At 37.9% G+C, this 24,709-nt stretch overlaps 1 protein-coding gene across 1 annotated transcript in view; it reads left to right on the top strand.

Annotated features, from left to right (window-relative positions):
* Window positions 1–24,709, top strand: part of POU2F1 (POU class 2 homeobox 1) — a 117,750-nt gene that overhangs the window by 83,757 nt on the left and 9,284 nt on the right. The window contains exons 7-10 of the mRNA XM_030468320.1: window positions 9,582–9,708; window positions 17,831–17,925; window positions 20,239–20,412; window positions 24,058–24,199. Of these exons, the coding sequence (XP_030324180.1) occupies window positions 9,582–9,708; window positions 17,831–17,925; window positions 20,239–20,412; window positions 24,058–24,199 (538 nt within the window). The remainder of the gene's footprint in view (window positions 1–9,581; window positions 9,709–17,830; window positions 17,926–20,238; window positions 20,413–24,057; window positions 24,200–24,709) is intronic.

The following is a 24,709-nucleotide window of genomic DNA, read 5'->3' as shown; positions in this document are numbered from 1 at the left end:
GAAGGGAGACCATCCAGAGGGACCTTGACACGTTTGAGAGATGTAGGCCTGTGCAAACCCCATGAAGTTCAGCAAGGCCAAGTGCAAGGTCCTGCACCTGGCCCAGGGCAATCCCAAGCACAAATATAGGTTGGACCCAGAATGGATTGAGAACGGCCCTGAAGAGAAGGACTCAGGGGTGCTGGTTGATGAGAAGCTCAACACGAACCAGCAGGTCAGAAAGCCAACACTGTCCTGGGCTGCATCAAAAGAAGCATGGCCAGCAGCTCAAGGAAGGGGATTCTCCCCTTCCAAGCCACTCTTATGAGATCCCACCTGGAGTACTGTGTCCAGATCTGGAGCCCCCAACAAAAGAAGGACATGGAGCTGTTGGAGCAAGTCCAGAGGAGAGCCAGAAAGATGATCAGAGGGCTGGAGCACCTTTCCTATGAAGACAGGCTGAGAGAGTTGGGGTTGTTCAGCCTGGAGAAGAGAAGGCTTTGGGGAGACCTTATAGTGACCTTCCGGTACCTGAAGTGGCTACAAGAAAGCTGGGGAAGGTCTTCTACAAGGACATGTTGCAATAGAACAAGGGGTGATGTTTCTTAACTGGAAGAGGTTAGATTTATGTTATATGTTAGGGCGAAATTCTCGATTGTGGGGGTGTTAAGACACTAGAACAGGTTGCCCGGAGAAGCTGTGGATGCCCATTCCTGGAAATGTTGAAGGCCAGGTTGAATGGGGCTTTGAGCAAACTGGTCCAAATGGGAGGTGTCCCTTGCACATACAGGGGTGTTGGAACTAGGTGATCTTTAAGCTCCCTTCCAACCTGAACCACTCAGTGACTGTAGAATATATACTTAGCATATGTAGTGTGGAAACTCCTTAGGCTTCTGGACAAGAGTTTCCTAATGTACTGCACAGGCACCTTGTGTATTACAAGTAGGAGATTGTGTTGCTCATGCTGAGGTCCATCTTTCTATAGATTATGGTAACTCAGTATGTCATATTTCAGTTTGATTAGTCTAGCTGTGCAAAGTCTAGGGTATATAGTCACCAAAGTTGTTGCTCCTTACAGTGAGCAGATTCTTTACTTGCATTCAATGGGATGAGGTGTCTATAAAGTGAAGAGGAGGGCTGATTAAGTAAAAGAATAGAAATGCCACAATCATCACCAGTCCACTAGCTGAGTAATAATGTGGTTATGGTATGAGTTTTTTATTAGCTAAAGTGACAGACCTCTGTGGATTGGTCTACAAGTTCTGACCTCTCTGACTGTCCTTACAGAGGCCAGAGGGTTGCTATCCCACACTGAAAAGGGCCCATACTGATGTTGCCCTTGGGTGCACTGTGACAAGTCATGTGACCACATATTAATACTTCTTTTAGCAAAGGATCTTACCTCACTGTCACAGTCTGGACATGACTCAAGGATGTAGCCTTCAAGGAAAATCTTAAATCCCACTCTGTCTCTTAATTTTGTTAAGCCTTTGTCTGTAGCCAGTAATACAGACAAGATTTGTTTTTGGTTTTTTTTTTTTTTTTTAAACATGGGAGATATCTTGTCAAGGAAGTTGATGGTTATTTTCTAACATCTCTTCATGCACCTGTTACAGAGCTCCTCTTTGACATTATGTGAGTCTTTTAAGCTAAATGTAAGTGATGCACAGATGCGTGCCTCTTGTCTTCCAGGTATGCATCTTAAGGTAGCAAGATCTGCTTTACTGAAGTGTGGAGCATTACATTTTTATATTAATAAAATCTGTACTTTGAACTTTCTTTGAGCAGCTCATTTTGGAGCTCATCTCTAAGCACATGGAAGAAAAGAAGGCTATTAGGAGTAACCAGCATGGATTCACCAAGGGCATATCGTGTTTAACTAATCTGATAGCTTTGTATGATGGTGTGACTTGAATGGATAAGGTGTAGGGAGAACAGTGGATTTTTTCTGCCTTGACTTTAGCAAGGCTTTCAACACATCCTTCCATAACATCCTTGGGAGCAAGCTTGAAAAGTGTGGCTTAGAAGAGTGGACAGTGAGATGGATTGAGAACTGGTTACGAGTAGATATCAGAGGGTCATGATCAATGCAGCAGTGCAGAGTCCAGTTGGAGACTTGTGACTAGTGGTGTTTGCCAGGGGTGGAATATATAGTTATTGTCTTATTATATGTCTTCTTTAACATCTTAATCAATGATCTAAATGAGGGGACAGAATATATCTTCAGCAAGTTTGCTGAATACAAAACTGGGAGGATTGGTTGATGTACAAGAAGGCTGTGCTGCCATTCAACGAGACCTGGACAGACTGGATTGCTGGGCAAAGGGGAACCTAATGATGTTCAACAAGAAAAAGTGTAGAGTCCTGAGTCTGTGGAGGAATAACACCATGCACCAGTACAGATTAGATGCTGGAAAGCAGCTCCATGGAGAAGGACCTTGGAGTCCTGATGGACAATAAATTATCTGTGGGACAGCAAGGAGCCCATATGGTCAAGAAGGCCAATGGTATTCTGGGGTGGATTAAGACTAGTGAGTCCAGCAGGTCGAGGGAGGTTCTCCTCCCTCTCAAATCTGCCTTAGTGAAACCACATCTGGAATACTGCATCCAGTTCTGGGCTCCCCAGTTCAAGAGGGATAGGGATATATGAGAGACAGTCCAGAGGAGGTCTATGAGGATTATCAAGTGACTGGAACATATGTCTGAAGAGGAAAGGCTGAGAGAGCCCTTGAGGTTGTTTATTCTGGAGAAGACTGATAGGGGATCTTATTAATGTTTACAAATACCTGTAGGGCAGCTGTCAAGAAGGGGCAAGTGTCTTTTCAGTGGTGTCTTGTGAGGGAAAATGGACATAAACTGAAATACAGGAAGTTCCACTTCAATATGAGGAAAAACTTCTTTACTGTGACAGAGCACTGGAATAGGATGCCTGGAGAGGTTGTGAAGCCTCCTTCTCTAGAGACTTTCAAGACCCCACTGGATGTGTTTCAGTGTGACCTGCCCTAGGTGATCCTCCTTTGGCAAGGGACAGGGCAGACTAGATGGTCCCCAGAGGTCCCTTCCAACTCCTACCATTTTATTATTCCGGCTTTACATTTGCCAAGTATGTTACCAAATTAGTAGATACTTTTGAAAGCATGGTTGTGCACATGTGAGATGTTGTTAATCCCACCCTTTCACATCCGTGAGAAACTATGAAAATGTGTATGCATTTACAATTATTATTTTAGTAATGGATTTTTCTCCAGAACTTAAAAAATCTTCAGAGAAGTGTTTGAGAAAGAGCTGAAAAGATCAGACATGTGCCATAAAATAGGAGCTTCTGATTCAGGCATTGTCTGGTTTTTGCACCTGAATGAGCTAAAGGCTCTATGAAAAATAGCATGTAGTTGTCACATATAATGTAATTGTAGCATAGGGGGAACAAAGTAAGGTTTCACTTGTTTTCTGGTATTCCTAATTACTTAAATATTTTACTTTGCAATGAATATATTTTTGGATAGGTTATTTGAATACATAAATGTAGCTTAGCTAAATATTGCTAGCTGCTTCTTATCATGAAAGCTCAGAGCATAATTCTTGCAGGCTCTGGATATAATTTGAGGTACTTTATGGAGAATTTCTACCTTCTAGATTTTTAGGTGGATGACACCAGGCTTTTTGATCCATCTTGACAACAATTTATAAACTGCTCAGCTTTGTTTGTGTTGCTATTGTAAACATATAGCTGATTACACAAATAGATGAGTGTTTGTTTTAATTGATGATTTTTGAATAATTGATTAACAGGCAGGTCTCTGCAGCAGGGTGAGATTACCATATTTATTTTAATTAACTAATTGCACAAGCATGACTTCTTTGATGTGATCTGCAGTTAATGTAAGGTGTCTGCTGCAGCAGTCTGATAAGATCTTGGTGCTGCTATGCTCATGCTAAATTGTCACTTAACATGTATACCAAGTTTTGGAGTTCCTTGTAAACTTTACTGGTTTTCAGGATCCATGGTTGGTTTTTATATGATGACAGAGATGCTTAAGTCTGTACTAAAGTTGTATCTAGAGATAATGGCATTGGATTTTAAACTTCAGAGGATTTTTTTTTTTTTTTTAAACAACAAACTTTCTTGTGTCAAGAGCTAACACTGCAGATTATTCTGCAGAGGTAGGAGTTGGATTGTTTTAATCTTTTTAAACTGCTAGGCAGTACCAGAAGGTATGCATGTTTCCCTAAAAGTATTTCTAGCTCTTTCTTAAGAGCTTGTGCCAGTATACATTTTTGCCATTAAGAACAGTATAGGAAAGAGTATTGGGATTGTTCTCATGGTTGCTACTGGGACATTTATTGTAATGCTACAATTAACAAAATAATGAAACTTCCCCAAGGTAGAAATAAAGTTGGATTTCAAATGAATGGCTGGTAAAGCTATTTAAGAGTGATTAGCCTTGGAGGTATTTTTTCCATTCTGCATTACGCAATTATATTTCTGTATTTAAGAAAAACTCAGTCGAGATACCATTTACCAAGACAGATGCACAAAATAAGATTGCTTATACCAGTTATCCCTGAGGCCTCAATTTAAAAACAGTTTTCTCATATGGAAGTATAAGGGCCTGATGATATCAGTTGTCATGTCTTAGCCAGGTGCCTTGTGTTATGAATACTATAGTCTTAAACAAAAAGCTCTCCTCCTTTGATTTTACAAATACACTGCAACTTTTTCTTTGTATTCTTACTTCTATGTAACTCCTGTGGTGCAGCTTCAAATCATCTGAGATCTACTTGGTCATCCGGGGGGCTTGTTCATTTGCCTTTGGTGAGGGAGGTTCTATCTTTTCTGTCTGTATGTTTTTTCTTCAAAAATTTCTTCCCAAATTTGCTTTTGTTTCTCCTTCTTCTCCTATCCATCTCTATTTTTATCCTTCAACCTCTCAGTTTCTTTTTCTCCCACCCATTGTTCACAGCCTTAGTCATTTGGCCTTACTCTTTCTATTTCTATTTTTTTCTTTGCACCTAGTTCTCACATCCAGTTCAGTATGATCCCCTCTGTACTGAAGGGTCTGCACCATCTGCAAAGGTAGAGCATTGAAAATCAATGCATAAATGAGTGCTGGAGGCCTGTCTCACAATGGGTTCAAGAAGCAAGAGTTTTTAATAGCAGTTCCCACCAATGTAACTGATAGGAAGTCAGAAGAAATCTGATGTTCCTCAGGCCTTGATTTCAAAGGAATAGTTCCAATAATTAGTATTATTTGTTTTACAAAAAATTTTATCAACTTTAAAAGTGCTCCATTGCACTAGGAGTTACTGTTAAAAATTTTAACAGTATCTTTTAAATTGAAAGTTTTTGTTTCTTAAAGATCATTGCTTGATCAATCCATCTGGTGTGTCTCTACTGTATTATTACACCACATACTTTTTACTTGACTTGGGTGCAACATAGTTATGTTATTGGTGGCCAATGTCTTTGTATTCAGGTTAAGTATTAATTTTCTTACAATCCATGTCTATAGACTCTTAGATCAGTGGACTCAAAAATCCAATTTTTTTTCCTCCCTAGTCTTCCTTTCCACCTCCTGTCACTCTTTGCCTTTCTTCCCCATGAGAAGATTGTTGCAACTTTTAAGTCTTAGTTTAAATATTTTAATATAATGTAAGGTCTTTGTACAGCTCATAGCCTAATTCTATGCAAACCAGCTACATGTGAATTTTGGAGGACCTGGATTGCTTGCAGTTACTGGAATGAAGCTGCTAATCTCTTCCTGCATCTGATTTATATGTAAATAGAAAGGAGGTGCCTTGTAGGGAGTCCAAATAGGAATCCCTTCTGGTATAGGAAGCCGCAGCTATGAGTCACTCCAAATGAAAAGCTTAGTGAAAACATAGAATTGGCTGGGTTGGAAGGGACCTCAGAGATCATCGAGTCCAACCCTTGAACCACCGTTGTGGTTGCTAGACTATGGCACTGAGTGCCACATCCAGTCTCTTTTTAAATATCTCCAGAGACAGAGAATCCACTACTTCCCTGGGCAGCCCATTCCAATGCTTGATCACTCTCTCCGTAAAGAAATTCTTTCTAATATCTAACCTAAACCTCCCCTGGCACAACTTAAGACCATGCCCTCTTGTCTTGTTGAAAGTCATCTGGCAAAAGAGCCCAACCCCCACCTGGCTACACCCTCCTTTCAGGGAGTTGTAGAGAGCGATGAGGTCTCCCCTGAGCCTCCTCTTCTTTAGGCTGAACAGCCCCAGCTCTCTCAGCCTCTCCTCATAGGATCTGTGCTCGAGTCCCTTCACCAGCCTGGTTGCCCCCCTTTGGACCTGCTCCAGGACCTCAATCTCCTTCCTGAACTGAGGGGCCCAGAACTGGACACAGGACTTGAGGTGTGGCCTCACCAGCGCTGAGTACAGGGGCAGAATCACTTCCTTGGACCTGCTGTCCACGCTGTTCCTGATCCAGGCCAGGATGCCATTGGCCTTTTTGGCCACCTGGGCACACTGCTGGGCACACCAGCACACTGCTGGGCACACTGTCAATCCAGGCTCCCAGGTCCCTTTCTGCCTGGCTGCTCTTCAACCACTCTGTGCCCAGCCTGGAGCTCCCCATGGGGTTGTTGTGGCCAAAGTGCAGGACCCAGCACTTGGCCGTGTCAAACCTCATCCCGTTGGAATCAGTCCAACTCTCCAGTCTGTCCAGGTCCCTCTGCAGAGCCCTCCTGCCTTCCAGCTGATCCACACTGCCCCCCAGCTTAGTGTCATAGGAGGAATAGTGTCAGAGGAGGAATATGATCTTGATTAGATACAAGTCTGTATGCAAACAGACAAAACTAATTCCTTCACAAAAATTGTACTAATCTGCTAAAAGGAATTAAAATAGCAGAGTTTATTTTGTTTTTAAAATATAATTTATTGACATGTCCTAAAACTGATAGAACAGCTATTTTGTTGGGTTTTTTGTCTGTGTCTTTTAAAAATTATTATTATTGGAATTATTCAGTTATACCTTGAATTACAAATTTGTTGTGCATGATTTCTAATTGTGCCTGATATTCTGCAGATAGCATAACCAGTTGCAGAGTTTAATGTACTCTCCTAAAAGCTCCAGAAATAGTAGCCTCCAAATAGGCTATCTAGAGGGTATTTATAAGTCATAGCCAGCTGAGAATTTTAAGTGAGGCAGGATATTCAGTGTGAGACTTCATTTAGCTTTACCTAGGCTTATAAATTCCACTATAAAACTGTCATTTGTTTACTGCTCCTAAAGAGTACATAATAACTTTGCCTAGGATTTGTTGAATATTTTTTGGCCTTATATGCTCCTAAGATTATAATAGTGCGAGAAATAGGATCGCAAAGAGATAAATTCTGCTTTCAAGCTGGTGAATGGTCTTAAAACTGTAGGGTTTGGATCACTGAATGTTAACATGATACCAAAACCCCACACTGACATCCTGTATCTGCCCCAGGTTGTTGGGCTTTTTCTTCTTTAGGCACTTCGACAATTCTGGTCACAAATTTGTGAGGCTGAGATCCGTATCAGTGGGGCATTGGTGGAGGCTTGTAGCAGGGAAATTTTGCTTTGAGGGCCTCACAGCACTGATTTGGTAAAATTAAATTATCTTACACCTATGCAGTTTTGCTAATTATTTCTCTGTTGAAATTTTCTTCAGTCTTTTCTCCAGCATACAAAATGCAATATATTTGTTTAATTTAAAGCAATGTTTGTTCATTTATAGCTCTATGTAGATCTCTATGTATGTTTTGAATTTAGAGTAAAAAACACGGTGAGACAATGGATGCCATAATATTTTAGATATTTCAGGTGACCACATGGAATTTGTTAAGTAATGATTTCATGTCATGTCCAAGCTGAAAACTGCCTGATAGGATAAATACGTGTTCTAAACAACATCAAGCAGAGCAGGTTATAAAGCCAGACTTCTTCTACTCCATGCACATGCACTTTTCTCTTAGGCCTTTCTATCTTGTGCATGTTCTGTGCTCTTCCTTGATGAAATTGTTTTCATCATATATGTCATAGACATATAACTGTATTCTGCAAATGGTTGTATTGTGTAAATAGTTATGCTTGTCAGTCTGTCTTGACTTTCCATCACCATCTCCATTGCTGACAGTTTATGGCCTTTTGCATCTGCTGCCTGAGCAGCTTATGTGAGTGCTCAGTCAAAATGTGTGAGGGGCTACTTTACTGGTCTTAAGGAGCAGGTCTTTGGTAGTCTGGCTCACTTTAACTTAAGTATGTTAGGAAGGATGTTAAAATGAGCAGCTCCATTCAAGCAGCCAGATTGAGCACTGTTTAGGAGCAAATTGGCATCATTAACATCATCAGTTGGATCCAGAAGAGGGTATCTGAAAACAGGTATCCTGGCATTTAAGTAATTTAACTGAAATAAGAGTTTTTAAAGTTGTTTTTGTTTGGTTGGTTTATTTAATAGGAGGTTGTAACTATGGGAAATACTTCAGGCTTTTATCCACCTGCTTGGAAATTATTTTGAAACAGCCTCTTCTTAGAATGATGGAAAGATTGTACACACGTGTATATGTAGTTTTCATAAATTACCCCTGTTACATTGGCTGAATTCACGTGCTTCAGTTTTCAAATTTGAATTATTCTTGTTGTCCAGTTTGGAGAAGATGAAAAGAGAAAGGATAGCATTTGGAGGCAATATTTTTAAGTAGTTCTCTGTTTTCATTCTCCAGCTAAACTGCAAGTTGATTCAGTTTCTAAGATACTAACATTTACATTGAGACCAGTCATTTCATTATATTAGATTAATAGTTTTGCATAGTTTAAATACATAAAAGTGGGGTTCTACAATAGTGCAGTGTTTTGGGTTATTACTTCTGAACTTAATTATAGCCATGCCTAATAAACTTACTGTAATTTGTTTCAGAATTAACGAAATATATTTGTTTACTATTTGAGTTCCTTTCCAAATTTTGACCTGAACAAGAGTGCGAAGTAGGAATCTGTAATTTTTTGGGGTTTTGTTGGTGATTAGAATGGTAATTGCAGATTGTTGTTACAAACAAAAATAGCCCCCACCTAATATGCTTGATTTGTCAACAAGGAATTTTGTAGTAGATTTGGATCCTTAAAAAAACAGGTCTGAGAAATCTGGGTGCTGATATATATATATATATAATATTTGAAAACTTATGCATTTGGGAGGGAGGGAGATGGATTTTTGGAATTAAAATATTTTGAATTTTTTTTAAAGCAGAAGAGTACTGGAAGTATTTTGCTGGGTATCATTTGGTAAACAATTTTTGTTTGGCTTTATGAAAGACAGTGAAATTCAAATTACTAGCCTGAAGCATATCTATAGCAGAACTGCTATGTTTGAGGTCTGCTTTTACCTCTACATGTTAGAATGTAGGAAATCTAGTTACATTGAGAGTCATGGCTGACTTAAATGTCTAACACACAGCTCTTTTCCTTTTTCTTTCTTTTTTTTTTTTTTTTTTCTTCTTTTATTTTTGTTTTGTTGGTTTGGTTTGCTTTGTTTTTTTGTTTTTGTTTCTCTTCTTGTCTCTTTTTTTTTCCTCCCCTATTTTTTTTCCCCTTCCCCTGTTTCCTTAAGGATTTGCAGCACTTGCAGCAGCTTCAGCAGCAGAATCTCAACCTGCAACAGTTTGTGTTGGTGCATCCAACAACCAACTTGCAGCCAGCACAGTTCATCATCTCACAAACACCGCAGGGGCAGCAGGGTAAGTGCTCCTTGCAAGAAAAGAAAATCATGCACTGCTTTTTAGAGGAGAAGGTGAAACTTAGGTGTTCATAATCCTACCCAAGCTTTTGATAGTCTGTAGGAGAAATAACATAATTGCAATTATGAGACTCTTAACACCTTGTCCCTTTTTGGGTATTACACCTCAGCCTTGTCTGAGTTTGTGTAGCTCACTTCTCAAGGAGGTTCAATCCAGAGATTGTATCATGGAAATATTTGGCCTCTTGGGAAATGCTCCAGCATCTGCATTTCTGGGTTAGGCTCTCAAGAGGGAAGCCTACTGGAACAAGAACTTGGAGAAAATAACTCTCTAGAACTTAGATGCAAGATTTTAAGAAGTGGTGACTTGGGAGGGTGTGTGTGCTGTCTGGATTAGGTCAGTGCTAAAAAAGCTACAAAATTTTAAGACTAGAAAAAGATTACAAAATCGAGTCTTATAGGAGACTAGAAAAGTCCTTGGGCCTAAAGAGGGCAGAGTGTATTTTGTCATAAACTGAAATAATAATTACGCCTTAGGAAAAAAAATAGAATGCTTGATTTTGTATGACAACCCTTGGAAAGAGTATTTTGGCAATAACACTGGGTGTAGCTGACCTGCTAAAGGTAAAGCAAGGCAGTGGTAGTATGCTAGAGCACATAAGTATTCAGGCACGCAAGTGCGTGAATACATCACAGTACTGATTGTATCCCATTTGTTGATGCTCATATAAAACTGCATTTAGCCATACCCTCTTATGCTGGTATACTCCAATGGAGTTTTTTCTCCCCTTTTTCTTGTACATGAACTCTACTCAGTTGTTCAGGTCTGGTAATCCAAAGATTCTTGCTGAGAAGGCAAATTCTGTTATGCTTGAAGAGTCCTCCCAAGTGTGACTGTCCCATAAAGCAGCTCTTTGCACCTCATTTTCTTCTGTTCCTTTCAGTTTCTTCATGCATCATTCCTTCTGATATACTATGACTTGGGTAGAACTGGCTTGCCACTATGCTGGAACTTTTTCACAGTTTGAATGTCCTCACATTTGAATAAAGGGTTAGTCAAAATCAACTTTTTTCTAACAGGACTTGATTAAGCAGCTCTTTTTTACCAGCACTCAGAAAATGGATGAGTTTATCCATAGAGCCATCCAGTGATGTACTAGTTTCTTAAAATGGAACAGAACTTGTAAGTTTAACCTCGTCTTCTGGAAGAAATCAAACTTCACAAAAATTTAGTTCAAGGATTCTTTAATAATGGGTTTTTTTTGTTTTTTTTTTTAATAATAACTTTTAAGTAATCTGCAAACACAAAAGCATTGTTTGAAAAACTCACTAGTATTAATCTCTGCTTACATTTTTCAGCTAACTTCTGTTGGCTTTCTAAAATATCTTTGAAGATTCTTCACAAAAAAAAAAGGAAACTAGCAGAAGCAAATTATATTCATCTCTCAAAATTAATTCCTTGCATTTTAGAAAGTAAGGCACTGTGTTTGTTTAAAATCTTCTGAAGCAGAATAACTAGCAGAAGAGATTTTCATAGTACCTTTCCCAGGGGCCATCTCTGAAAATTATTTTTTTCTCTGCAATTTAAGACCTGCATATTGCTGTCATCAGTGGTGCAGTGTGCGTAGAAACACCATGTTTTACTGGTAATGTGCAGCCTGGACAACTGAATGGCTCAAAAATGTAGGAAGATTTATATTTTGTATTCTGACCATAGGCCATTAGTGTGTGACAACCTTCCACATTGAAATGCTTGAATGGATCTAATTTTCTTCATGAGCACTCAATGATAAAGCAACATGTATGTCATAATACCCTTTATCTCAGTTTTGGGTATGGCTTTTTGCAGTATTTCATGGTTATTGTTGGAAGATCTCAAACAGTGTGTTATTATTTATGAGAAAGACTGAGAAAGTGTATATTTTTACTTTGTTATTTGCTGTTGCACTGACTTTTCCATGTTGTTCTTGTCCTATTGCACCATTAGTCTACTTGATAAAATACTAAATATTCTGAAGAAACGAGTAACTACTTGTTTATAACCAGCAGCATTCAGATTTTTTTTTTGGTGCCTCATTGGTACAGTGTGTACCTTTATAAACATATATGCATGCATTGAATAACTAAAAAGAAAATTTAGATTTATAGATAAATTCTGGAAAAAATCTGTTGCTTTACAGACTGCACTACCTATTTTGCACATGCCATGTAGTCATGTAAATAAGAAACATTGTTTCTACTAGAAGATTTTTGAGGGAAATACATGAGGAATATCATCTCTAAGGAAGATTATAGAAAACGCAAGCATTTAGTAGAGAAAATCTGCTTTTACTTGAAGAGGGATGCAGAATGAAGCAATCATCAACAATCATATTCTTGGAAGAGGTTGAATGTTATGGCTTAGATCTAACTTCTGAAAAAATTAGAAAATTCAATATCTAAAATATTAATCAACAGTCAGGATGTTATTCTGTTCTTTCTTCCACATACTTTATAGATCACAGCAGCAGAAGTAAAATTTTCCCTATAAATCCACTGCCATATGTCTAATGTAGTAGTCTTCCATCTCCATATGATTCCTCGTTGTTCAGTGTCTCATGTGAAACAAATTTTAAAGTACTTGTTTTTCATGGTTAACATCATAACTGGAGGGATTGTTTCAAGCCTTAGTAGATATGTAGAAGATGGAATTGAAATGGAAATTTGGAACAGTTTCTTATTCAGAGAAAGTCCCAATGTTATTGTTAAAGTCATGGGCAGTTATATAGCACCTTGTGCAGTCTTTATACCTCATGTGTCTCTTCTTATATCTAATAGATCTGTCTCTAGAATAATCAGTTCTACATCTTTTACTGTAATTAGTGCTGCCTCTTAAAAATATTACCCTCATCAGAGGACCGTTTGCCTTTCTTCTTGGAAAATACTGCCAATAAAAATCATATTCATAAAAGTCTAAATGGAGAAAGTGAAATGGTACTGCATTTCATTTGAATTAACCTTGCAAACAGAAGTTTTAACATCTGAGAAAATATTCAATCATTCTCAAGGAGAGATAACTGGTTTAGAAACAGTAGTTACAAAGAAAGTATACCAAAAAAAAAAAAAAAGAGGCAAATTTGGAAGACAAGCTACTAATTAGCATTAGACATTAAAAACAAGCCTACGTATTGCCAAGTTATTGCTGTTTATTATTACAGACCTTGTTTGTAATTTCATTTTCTTATTGTAAAAAAATACCTGGGGCCAAATCCAATGCTGTTCTCTTCCTGCTTACTGTCCTGCAGACTTTGAGGCTTCACTTGGGTTACCAAAAAAACCCAAACCAATCCATTTTAAAAATGGTTATAATGAGTACTAGATGTTGGTACCTACCCTAGTGGGCTCTGTACCACAAATCAGAGTGCAGTGCCCTAACTCAGCATGAGGATGGAGGAAGATGCCTGAAGTTGCCTGTATTTCTTCTCAGATGCATCACAATAGCAATGGACAAGTGTTCATGTCCTCTGACATTGCGCACGTGCACTGCCCTTATAGGACTCCACTTATTGCCTGCTTTGTGAACCAGGTGAAAGTGCTTTTATCTCCTCAATATGCAGATGAAGAGACACAGCTTTTCATTGTCAAGAAACTTTTAATGACAGCGTATTTGCTGACATAGCAAGTTGGATAAAATGTAGCTGACTCAAACTCATTCCCCAAACGAGAGGGGAGAGCTTGAAGCAGAAAGAGAGGAAGAACTTGAAAGAATTTATTTAAATGGTGACTTTTCTTCTGTACTGCAAAAATGCTCGTTACCAAGATAGTAGTTAAGTGCTCAATATTTACTGCCCTCTTTGAAATAAAGTCTTTGCTTCTAACCATCTGAACAGTATCAGTGACTAAAAATACTGACTTTCATTGAAGTTGTATGGCAGCATCTTTGCATGGATCACTGAACTGGTACTCTTCAAAACCACAGTTCACCGACTTTAGCACATTTGCATCATGTTCTTGAACTGATCTTAAAGGGTACCCTGGTACTGCAAAAGGTGCAGCAGTTTTAATATCCCAGTGGAGCAAATCTGTAGGAATGCATAGGTTAGTACTTTCTTTCCTGCGTTTGATCACAATATAATGCCAACTGCAAGTCCCTGTTTCGGAATATCTGGATTTGAGAAAATGAGGTACACCAAAGTGCTGAGAAGTTCATTTGCACCAATAGTGATTAAAAAAGTTGATCAAAATGCACTGTATATAATACATGGTATAACATCCTTTCCTCTTTCACTTTCAGTTGTTTCTAGTTAATCAAATTATGACATTTTAATGGCTTTGTCTTGCAAGCTAACTTCCAGGATATGTCTGTGAGAAGTTGAACAGTTTTAGCAGAGAAAAAGCAGTCAAGTTCTTCTTAGATGAAAACAATTCACTCTTTTGAGAGATCAGTTAGGGATGAATTATGTATTATGCTTCTGGGCAACTTTTTAAACATTATGCCGAAAAAATCTGCACTTGAATGTATGTTTTATCTTTTGTTCAATTTTTAAGATACAACTGAGCCCCAGAACAGTCCTTGGGGACAATTGGCTGGCAGGAAGAGTGTTTTGGCTTGGGCCATTATTCACTCTACTCATAGACATTACAGGAAAAGTCCTCGATGATGGTAGATGCATTTGCTTTAACTATTAAAACCCAAAACGAAACCAGAAACCCTCTGAAGCATCATACTTTTGCATAAATCCTTACCTACCTTCATGCAATCATTTTTCTACATCTTCAAATAAATGATTCATATGCCATGTTTACTGCAATAATACCACTGGGGTCCTAGAACCCAAAGCACTGGGTTAGAAATACTACCTTTGTAAAGTTATGTATACAAGTATAATATTAGCTTTTGTAGATGCAAAAAATCATGTGGGTTGGCCAAGTTATTGCTGTGAGGCCATGCAGTATTGCACAAAGCAGATCTCATTACAGCAGAGTGCTCAGTGCCGTGGCCAGTTGAGTTTTGATTGTCTCCAAAGATGGTGATTCTGCAAGAACTTCAAGCACCTGCCCCAATAATCTTACCACTCTAATTGTTAAAAAACAAACCAAAACCAACCAAAACCCAAACCAATAAAAAATAGTTTTTAAAAATTTCTATGTATGAAGGTGGGCTTTTCTGAGTCTGTTGCTTCTTGTTACTGTGCACCCTGAAGAAGTGTCCTTTTCTCTCTTTGAAGACAGTAATAAAGTCCCATCTTAGTCATCTTAGAAGTCGTCTCTTCCCTTGTCTTAATATTGTGAGCCTTGAAATTAGAAAATCCAGGATATCACTGTGTCTTGTATGGGGAAACACAAAGCTGATTGGTCACCAGATATGGCCTCAAAAGTGCCAAATAAAGGGGAAGAATCATGACCCTTGACCTGCTGGCTGCATTGTTGCAAATACAGCCCAGTGCCTACCCCGTACTGACACACAAGGTTATTCCAACCCCATGCAGCATATTGGACCTTTCTACATTGATCTTTGAGGCTCCATTTTTTCCAGCCTGTCTAGACTTTGATCTTTTGACCACTCTCCCCATATCTAGTATTGCCCACAAACTTGCACCTAGTTTTGGACAGACTCTGTATGTAAGAGGCTGTGCTATGTGCCCTGTTAGTTAAGTCACTACAGTTATTGTGGGCCAAAGTGTGGGCCAGTAGTTAATCCTCAGAAAAATAACAAAGGTGAAGCTTATGCTAGTACAAGTCATATTAGAAAAAGCAAAACCGCAGCTGCCTACCCATGGATGCCAAAGGAGTCCAAAGTGTGTGCACAGCAACTGTCTGAAAAGTCTGCAGTCAGTGGAAGAGTTGCTGCTTATGGCCCCATCCCCTGGTTATTACTTCAGTCAGCTATAGATTGAACTGACTGTGTTCTTTCTCCATTTTCTTCCTGAGACACTTTGTACTGGTATTTATTAAATAGGATTAAATGATGTAAAAAATGAATAGACGAGGTGTCCAGATTATTTTATGTCGCCCTTCAGTGATAATTATTTCAGAACATATGAGTGAGAATAAAACAAGGAAGAGTGTTGTCATCTCATGCTCTTCAGCAGAAGTGTTATTGCCAGGAAGACATCCCCTGGGATTTCTTTGAAGACAAAACATCACAAAAGGACAGTCCTAATTACTCTGATTACAGTCATCAGATGAGTCAGGAACTTGTGATCGATGGTGTTACCAATGGACTAAAGGTCAATTGTCGTCACTGTCAGCTGCCTATTTTTTGTTTCATTGTTGGTCAGCCACTCTGTAGGGTCAGTGTGATGACTTACACTGTTCTATATCAAGCTGTCAGTTAAAATTCACTGTCGCTAAATGAAGGTCAAAACCTCTTCAGTTAGAGGTGAATGTTCACTAATTAATACTTAGATTCGAGTAGCTGAAATAATCTTTCAAGTGAACAAATATTTGCATTGTAAAAAGAAAGCAGTGTGTCTTAGAAGTTCCTTAAGCTGATCCATTCCCTTGCTGTGGATTTTCAAAAACACAGCTGGAACACATTGATTATGTGGTGCAAAGCAAATTTACATAGTTGTCTGTGCTGTGCTATTATGTCGCATAAGCAGCTGGCTTTGTTCTGTAGATCTTGAGCATTTTGGTAGCAGCACATTCTATTTAAAATACATATTCAATACTTGGTTTAAAAAAAACCCACAAACCACCAAACAAAAAAAACCCCCATGAAACTGTAATATCTCTGTCAGAAGATAACTTTTTTGTAGTTGCATACCCCTCACTGAGGATAGATTTTTCTCATTCCTATCCTGTGGTAGTCCCTGTTTTCGTGTCCCCTGTGACCTTAACATAAAGCATCCATAAAACTACTCAATATTTGTGAATTTTTAAGTTCCTGTATCCCCTGTCTGCTAAGAGGTAGCTAGTCATGAGTGGTGTACCCTGATTGAGTGGTCTCACCAAACTCAAATTATAGAATTTAAGTGGTGCTTATTTGGTGTTCTCTCCTCTGAGTGGCCATAGTACCTATCTGTGGTCATGATAGCATTCCCTCCTTGTTTTAGGAACTCTCTATGTTGAAAATGTCTATGAAGAGTAAGATTAGTTAGTCAGGGTTTTAAATTATTGTACTCATAGCCAGGAGTTACCTGAAGAATAGCAGTAGTATTTTTCACAATAAAATTGAACAAGTTGACTAAGTGTAGGTATATTTTTTACCAAGATTCTTATCTCTTAAATATATGTAAATCTTAGTATTAGAAAAAGAAAAAAAAATCAGATATCTTCTAGTTAAATAGATGCAAGAATATATCCCAGTTTCCTGAGAGATTTGATAAAGCTGGAAGAGAATTTATTTTTAGAATGACAGTATATTGTACATATTGCTTGCATCAGTCCCAACTGTTCTTTCATTATAAAAGAGTTTTGGCTTGAAAAGACCTTTAAGATCATCAAGTATAACTGTAATGTTGTTGCCTTTTCATAATAGCAAGGGTTTTAATATATTCGGTGTAATATTTATTCTATTAGTACAATTTAAACACTGTTCAATATCTTACCTAAACAATAAGCTCTGATTACTTTTCAAAAAAATTTCTCCTTTATTTCAGCCAGAAGGAGATTATCTGGGCTTGTTTTGTCTTATGGTGTGCTCTGTCTAAGTTTGCCAGAGGAAATTGCCTTCTTGGTAGGCAGCTGACATGGAATGATATGGAGAGAAGGAAGGGTTATCAAGGAGCCAAATTTGTAGTTTGATTATTATTCAGTTACAAGGATTAATGTTCAGTTGTTTATTTTTGCATGGCTCCTTAATTCTTGGCCAGCTTTTGGGTACACAAAGAGGTTTACCCAAAATCTGCAAGCAAAAATTATTCCTGAACACAGGACTGGGAAAACCTAGATCATAAAAACTCTTTCTGCAAAGAACAGTACAGACTTTTCTCTTTCTGTTGCCACATACACTTCAGGAAAATGCAAGGGTTTTTTGGACTGAAACGTCCAAAGTCGGAAGATACCTATGGTGGGATGAAATGAAGGCTCACATCTCAATATTTTGTAACTTTTGTTATTTAACAAGAGCCTTGTTTCCCGTCATTTCACGTTCTGATCTTTTAAAACGACAAACCAAACCTGCCCTTTTCTCTCTCTAGGTCTCCTGCAAGCGCAGAATCTCTTAACGCAACTACCTCAGCAAAGCCAAGCCAACCTCCTGCAGTCTCAGCCAAGCATCACCCTTGCCTCGCAGGTCAGGCTGATTTCTACAGTTCCTGACTTCTTTGTGGGAATTTGAACTATTGCAAGTGAATGGACCTTTTGTATTAGGTGCTAGAGTAGATACTGTAGCTTTAATAGTGAGTTTGTCTTCCTAGGTAGATACAGTTTAGACCTGATGTATCAGGAACTTCGGTTTTGTAGTTCCCACCCTAATGTGCTTCTTTTCATGCATGTATGTGTTCTAAATTTTTATTTTTAGCTGAAGATTTCCAGGGTTGATATTTTGAGGTAATGGCACTACAGCATCATTGGATTTCTTGTAAGGCAGTCTTGGACAGGAAATCTGTGAAATTCAGAGAAGGTGTGGGCTACCTAAAAACCTCAAAGAAGGGATTACTGACAAGTATCTTTTTTTCTAAGGATTTCAGTGGTAATCTGTCTTTATTATAGCCTAGTTGTTTTGCTGTTATTGCTAAGTCATTGGCAATCTTCTTACCTTCTATGAAAGTGAAGAGACTGTTAGAAATGCATTAAAATATTGTGTTAGATATATGTTAAAATATTAAAGCCCTATGATTAAGTTTCAGACTGTAAGAAATGCAATTTTAAAGTTGCACATGCCTGCAAATTTAATTCTGCTTTGCTTTGGGTTGTACAGTACAGTTTAGTTACATGACAGCATGTTTTTTCTCTGATACCATGTAATGCCATACAATATCTTCCTGCCAACTTGGTTGCATAAAGGAATTTTTTTAGTCTGTAATAACATGCCCAAGTCTATTAGAGACTTAGAAAACTACATTTTCTATTAAACCACCTATAGTATTTTTCATGCACCATGTGGAAAATGGAATTTGTCTCACTTCTGTAGTTTATACCTCAGTTAGCAGCATGACTCCTTACTAAAGATTATATTTGAATTGAAAAAATGTATCAAAACTACAACAAGAAAATAAGTTATATAAGGGGTGTGAAGTAAGTAAAGATGTGTTGCAGTAATTGCCCACTATGTTTTATGTAAATTTAAAAATATTAAAAAACCTTTATAGTGTGACACATATATCTACAATCCTAGAAAGATCATATGTGATCACATTATTTCTCAAGTAATGGAATTACAGATCCCGACCTCCCTCTGCCATCTGCTGTGCACTGAAAAACCTCACTAACCCAGGAGAAAAACAACATAAGGGACCTACATAAAGACCTAGCTGTATGTAGGCCATTTCTTTTAGAACAGCCATTTCTGGACCTTTGCATAGACTTTGCATAGAACTGCAGCATTGTGTAGGCTTGAGGCTGTTCTTATTTGCCCTGAAGGAGTCTGTAGTTTCAGAACTGAGCATAGGACATAAAAGCATGAAGTCATCTTTAGTTAAGAGCCTCAGCTGAACTGAATAGAATTTAACTAAATGATTTATCTATGCATTGTTGGCCACCTATGGCATATGAGAAGGTAGGTTTATGCACTAAAAACATACTTCCAATGTTCCTGTTGCACATGAAGCCTGAACTGTACAATTCCAGATCTCAATATATTTTGTTCACCTGTGAATATTTTCCATGGTGCTCAAGTTTTTTCAGATTCTTACTACTGTTGCATAGCAAAACGCTCTAGTATGCCAGCGTTCAGGAACAGTGAACATTGTGTAGACTGCCTGGAAAACTAGCCATTTATAGAGAAGAGAAACGTGACCTAAATGGAATTGTTTTCTGAAGGTTGCTTTTTTCAATTTCTTGTATCACCAGTACATTCATTCTTACTGTTGCAAGTATCAACATAGAGGTTAGAAGGGGATCTATTTTTTCTTACTGGAACAGCTGAGTCAATCAAAAGCAATGGCATTAGGGGAAACTTGCCGTATTTGTGGCTTCTGTATGTGCTCACTGTTCCAAGATAAAATAGGAGACTTGAATCTTTTGGGCTGATGACAATCTGCCACCCCACACAACCAGTAAATTTAATTTTAAAATGATTAATGGGGATGAATGCCAAGCTGTCTGTAAATGACAGAACTATATCAAGTAAGAATGTTCAGCCTTTCTTTGAGCAGCTTCTGTAGCAAGCAGAAGTTGTTGGTTATCTGCTGCATTCAACATCTCTTTTCTTTAATTGGTTCTGACAGAGATTTTAAAAGGCTATCATACTAATACAGTTTTCTGGATTGTGATTGCTCATTCTTGAGAAGAATGTAAATAAATTGGAGGAACTTTCAGGTTTCCGGTAATGTCAGATTCATTGATCTTTCTCACTGAAACCTCACATGCCTTTTCTGAATTTAATTTTTCCTGATTGTTCTTTTAAGTCTGATTTTCATCTTGTCCATGCTCTCTATCTTAATAGCCAGCAACCCCAACACGCACAATAGCAGCGACCCCCATTCAGCCACTTCCACAGAGCCAGTCAACACCAAAGCGAATCGACACTCCCAGCTTGGAGGAGCCCAGTGACCTTGAGGAGCTTGAGCAGTTTGCCAAGACTTTCAAACAAAGACGGATCAAACTTGGATTCACTCAGGTGAGACTGCGTACCTTAGTGCCTGACAGTGTGGAATCTGAGGTCTCATCTTTCAAGTCTGGAGGGAGACTACAATTCCACCTTTTCCTGGGAGAACCTTCTTAAATAGGGTTATGCTCTGGCCTTTGTGTAGGGGATTTCTAAGAAATGAGAGGAAAAGTTGTACATCTATCTTACTTCCCTGTTGGTTTTAAAGCCTAGCCATTTTCCCAGCAGGTACATGCATTTACCAGCTCCAGATGTCATTGCGTGTGCACTATTCATTCTGTAGGATATAAAATGAATGGAACAAAGTACTTTAAAGCTGCCTTCAGAAGTACAAAGTTCTAAAAATCATACAGCACAATTAACTGCTCTGTGTGTTTAAAAAGTATGTCACAACTGTGGAGTTGCTTTAGATGTCAAAGGGTTTTTAGCTTTCAAGCATATTTTCCTATTAAACATCAATGATTTCTGTATTTAATACTTTTGCTAAGGTTTCTAAACAAAGCCTGAAAGAACTGTCACTTTGAAGTTTTCTCCTTACAGAGGCGAACTGGACTTGTGGTTTGTTTTAGTTTGCTTAAGCTCAGAAATATCCATAGCACAGAAGAAAAGTAATGCTGAACATAGTGAAAATGGTTAAATGAGGAACACAATTAGAGGTGCAAAGTGCATTTAAATGTTCCATTATTCTGTTAAAGGGAAATTAACCTTTATTTCCCTGTAAAAGTAAAATATCTGTCCAGGTAAATAAATAATTTTGTTAGGAGTCTGTGGTAAGCATAAACATTTTTTTTTTTGCTAGAAGAAATTGCATGCAAAAACCAAAGTAGGTATTTAGAAGTTTGAACTCAGAGCAGTCAATCTAGCATATGTGATTTGCTCCCCTCCCTGGAATAAGTAAATCTATTCTTGCTGAAATTATGTGCTGAAGTCAGACTTATTTTTCTGGCAAGATCCTAAATGTTTGAAAAATCAGGGTTCATAATGAAAGTTCCTGGCAGCATCCTAATAATAACTCAAGAACAGAATGTTCTTAGTAAAATGAAGTGCACTTTGCTGGCATGTGTGCCTCTTTCCCTCCCTTCTTTCCACTAGAGGGAGGCACAGAAATGCAAGTGATGGACACACAAAAGCTAGAATAGAGCAGAACAGAATAGAGTAAAATACAATAGCTTCCCTATAGCCTGACTAAGGAGATTCATTTAGATCTTTAGTTATTATGTTTAAACTGCCTTGCTGTGAGATGATTATAAAGGCTCAACTAGACTTTTCAAGTTATGGGTTAACCCTTCTTTATTGACCCTGTTGTGAATTTTCATGATGAGGAAATGAACACAACAGCTTATATTCAGTACTTACTTTTGAGCTTAAAAAAGGGGAATCTTGAGAAAGTGATAAATTAAAACAAAATAAAATTATAGAAAAATTAAAAAGATAAAATTATATTTGATCACTCCCATCCTGTTCTGAGTTTGTATGTGTATAACTAGGTAGTTCTAATAATTTCTGCCTACTTGCATATTTGAGTGATAATTAAGAGAATCCTATTACTTTGGTGTCATATAGTTGGATAAATAGATTGCCTTTAAGAGGATAAAAGAAATTTATTTCCAGTGGTGCTGTAAGCTTTTTCGTACTTGCGCCACCCCTGCCTTTGAAAATAATTGTAAGATTCAGTTTTCATTGCAAACTTAATAACTTGCTACAATCTGTATTGTGAGCAATATAAACATTTTTGAACTTCAGCAGTTGTCTCCTTCCCCCCCTCGAAAACTCAGCAATAGATTTAAATTCTTTTTTTCAATTGTTCTCCTTTAAAGTATTTCCATGTTTGACATACAGAGACAGTGAGCATCCTGCATCTTAGCATTTTTGCAGATGTGACTAATTGGTCAGTACACATTCAAATTGTGTAAGTAAGCATTTAGACAGTGTAAATATTGCAGGTATTGCCTCTGCTGGTTTTTCTGAGCTTCTTAACACACCAGTACACACAAATATGATGTTCCTTATAATCGGTTTCAGTTAGTACTGGAGCTTCATTTGACCTACAGAATAGATCAGGTGTGTCTGTCTGTTCCACCCATCCTTTCAGTGGCCCACTCCAATATATAAATTTTCATCCCAATATGTAAATTCCTTTGCCTACAGCTGAAATGCTGCTACCTTTTGGCATTGAAAACTGTTGACAAAGAAGTGGTTAACTTCATATTAAATCACATGACAAATGTTAGTAAGAGCAACATAAATGCCAGAATTAAATTTGGTTGGAGGACTAGAACAAATTTCATAACTCTTTCCTGCCGAGACATAAATCAATCTCTAAAATGGTTTACATAGCTAGGTTTTCTTCTTTGTAAACCCTGTAGAGCATTCATGTAACTTCCCTCAGAATGATTTCTGAGTTATAAAATGCACAGAATCCCAGCATATGGATAGAGGTATAAATGTAAGTTTCCATCTTCCATCTGATTGACAAGCGTACAAACCAATTGTTCTGGTCCTCTTCTAGGAAGAAAATGGTTTTCTTTACACAACTTGCATGATTTACTAAGCTTACCAGAGATTGTTTGCTTCCTTTCTTGGATGTGGCCACTCTGCATGCTATTAGTACACTTGAATCAAGCTGTGGTTGTGGATCCTAACCTAAAAGGATAGAAAGCAAGATTTACACAAAATCCTACTAATCCACTTGCAGTTAAGTTCCACTAACTGTGTTCAAGCTTTTCCATCTATTCTTCTAGACTTTCCATACTTCTTGGTGTTTTTAAAAAAAAAAGGTTAAACTACTTTAGCCCAACTAGCATAATTAATAAATTATTACAATTTTTCAATGAGTTGAACCTTCCATCTTTAAAACAAAACAAGAAAATATTTTATTTTTTTGATAGCTACAATCAAGAAGGGATTTTATTAGTGTTCATGTTACTTTCCAAGTATGATATGTGGGTATATATTAGGATAAGCAAAATGTCTGATACCTAGCTAAAACTGAGTTTTGAAAAGCAATAATGGATGTAAAGACAGCTGTAAATCTCTTGGATAGCTTTTTGGCAAATGGGTAATGGTAGTGAAGACTTCAGTTAATCACTTTTTGAAATGATTCAACTTCTTGTCTGCGTTGAAATGTGTGTCTGAGGGAAGAAACTGGGTTCAAACTTCAGAAGATACTAAAAGTTCAGATAAGAATATTTTTGTATCTATTTAAATGGGATATATGCTTGCAGACATCTTTTCAAGAGTGTCTCCTACTAATTTGAGAACATGAATTCATTGCATTTCTGCTTATTTTGCACTTTTCTTCATTGGTATGAAATATATAGGTACTTAAATCTGCTTCTAAAGATATCTTGACCTTTGCATATTTTAAAGAACTAAGAAAAAATTATTACATTCAGTGGGATGTTTTGCTCAGTGATAATGCTAAGAAGACAAAGCATCAAGGATTTCCTGGAAAGCTACATGATTGAGCTGACAGAGGTTTGGTATTTCTTTATGATTATTTGCTTTAGCCTGGATATTGGTAGCACTGAGCAAGTTTCTGTGAAACCAAAATCCCACACAGCAGTGGAGTCACTTAAGAGAACACAAGAATCTGACAGGATTCCTTGCTTTGGAAGTGCCTGTGTTAGTGAATCCCTTTTTTCTTTCTTTGTCCAGGGTGATGTTGGGCTCGCTATGGGCAAACTCTATGGAAATGACTTCAGCCAAACTACCATCTCTCGCTTTGAAGCCTTGAACCTCAGCTTTAAGAACATGTGCAAGTTAAAGCCACTTCTGGAAAAGTGGCTCAATGATGCAGGTGAATGAATCTGTGTATTTCTTCACCAGACATGCAAAATCTATAGGATTCTGAAAAGCCCTGAAAAACTGCTTCGTTTGCACCTTTATGGTTTTATGAAGCCACCAATTCTCATAGCTCGCCATGGGACAAACAGGGGTGTAGGAATAAGAGTCCATACTTTCCATATGCCCGTACTCATCCAAAATCATTCCAGCATTGAACTTTCAGAATTGTGTTCTGCAACCAGCTGAATAATTGCATGGAATGAGGTATAATGTGCCATGGTTTCCCTCCTTCATGTATGTTAATGCAAATAACTTCTAATCCTCTTCTAGCTTTTTTTTTCAGATATGTGATAGAGAAAGGTTTGCATGGTTTGTTGTTTCAGCAGGCAGAGCTTCTTGCCTTCATCTCATCCCACACCCCTATGTGCTTTCTCTTCATGGCTCTCCCAGGGCCCATATAAACACTCTCTTTCTCCCTGCAGAGGGAGTTTTTTGTGGCTTAGGTTTTACCTTTATTCTTACA

Source organism: Calypte anna, chromosome 1 (assembly GCF_003957555.1).
Source record: "Calypte anna isolate BGI_N300 chromosome 1, bCalAnn1_v1.p, whole genome shotgun sequence".
Classification (NCBI taxonomy): domain Eukaryota; kingdom Metazoa; phylum Chordata; class Aves; order Apodiformes; family Trochilidae; genus Calypte; species Calypte anna.
Note: the sequence above shows the minus strand (reverse complement) of the source record. Positions and strands in the feature narration are given on the sequence as shown.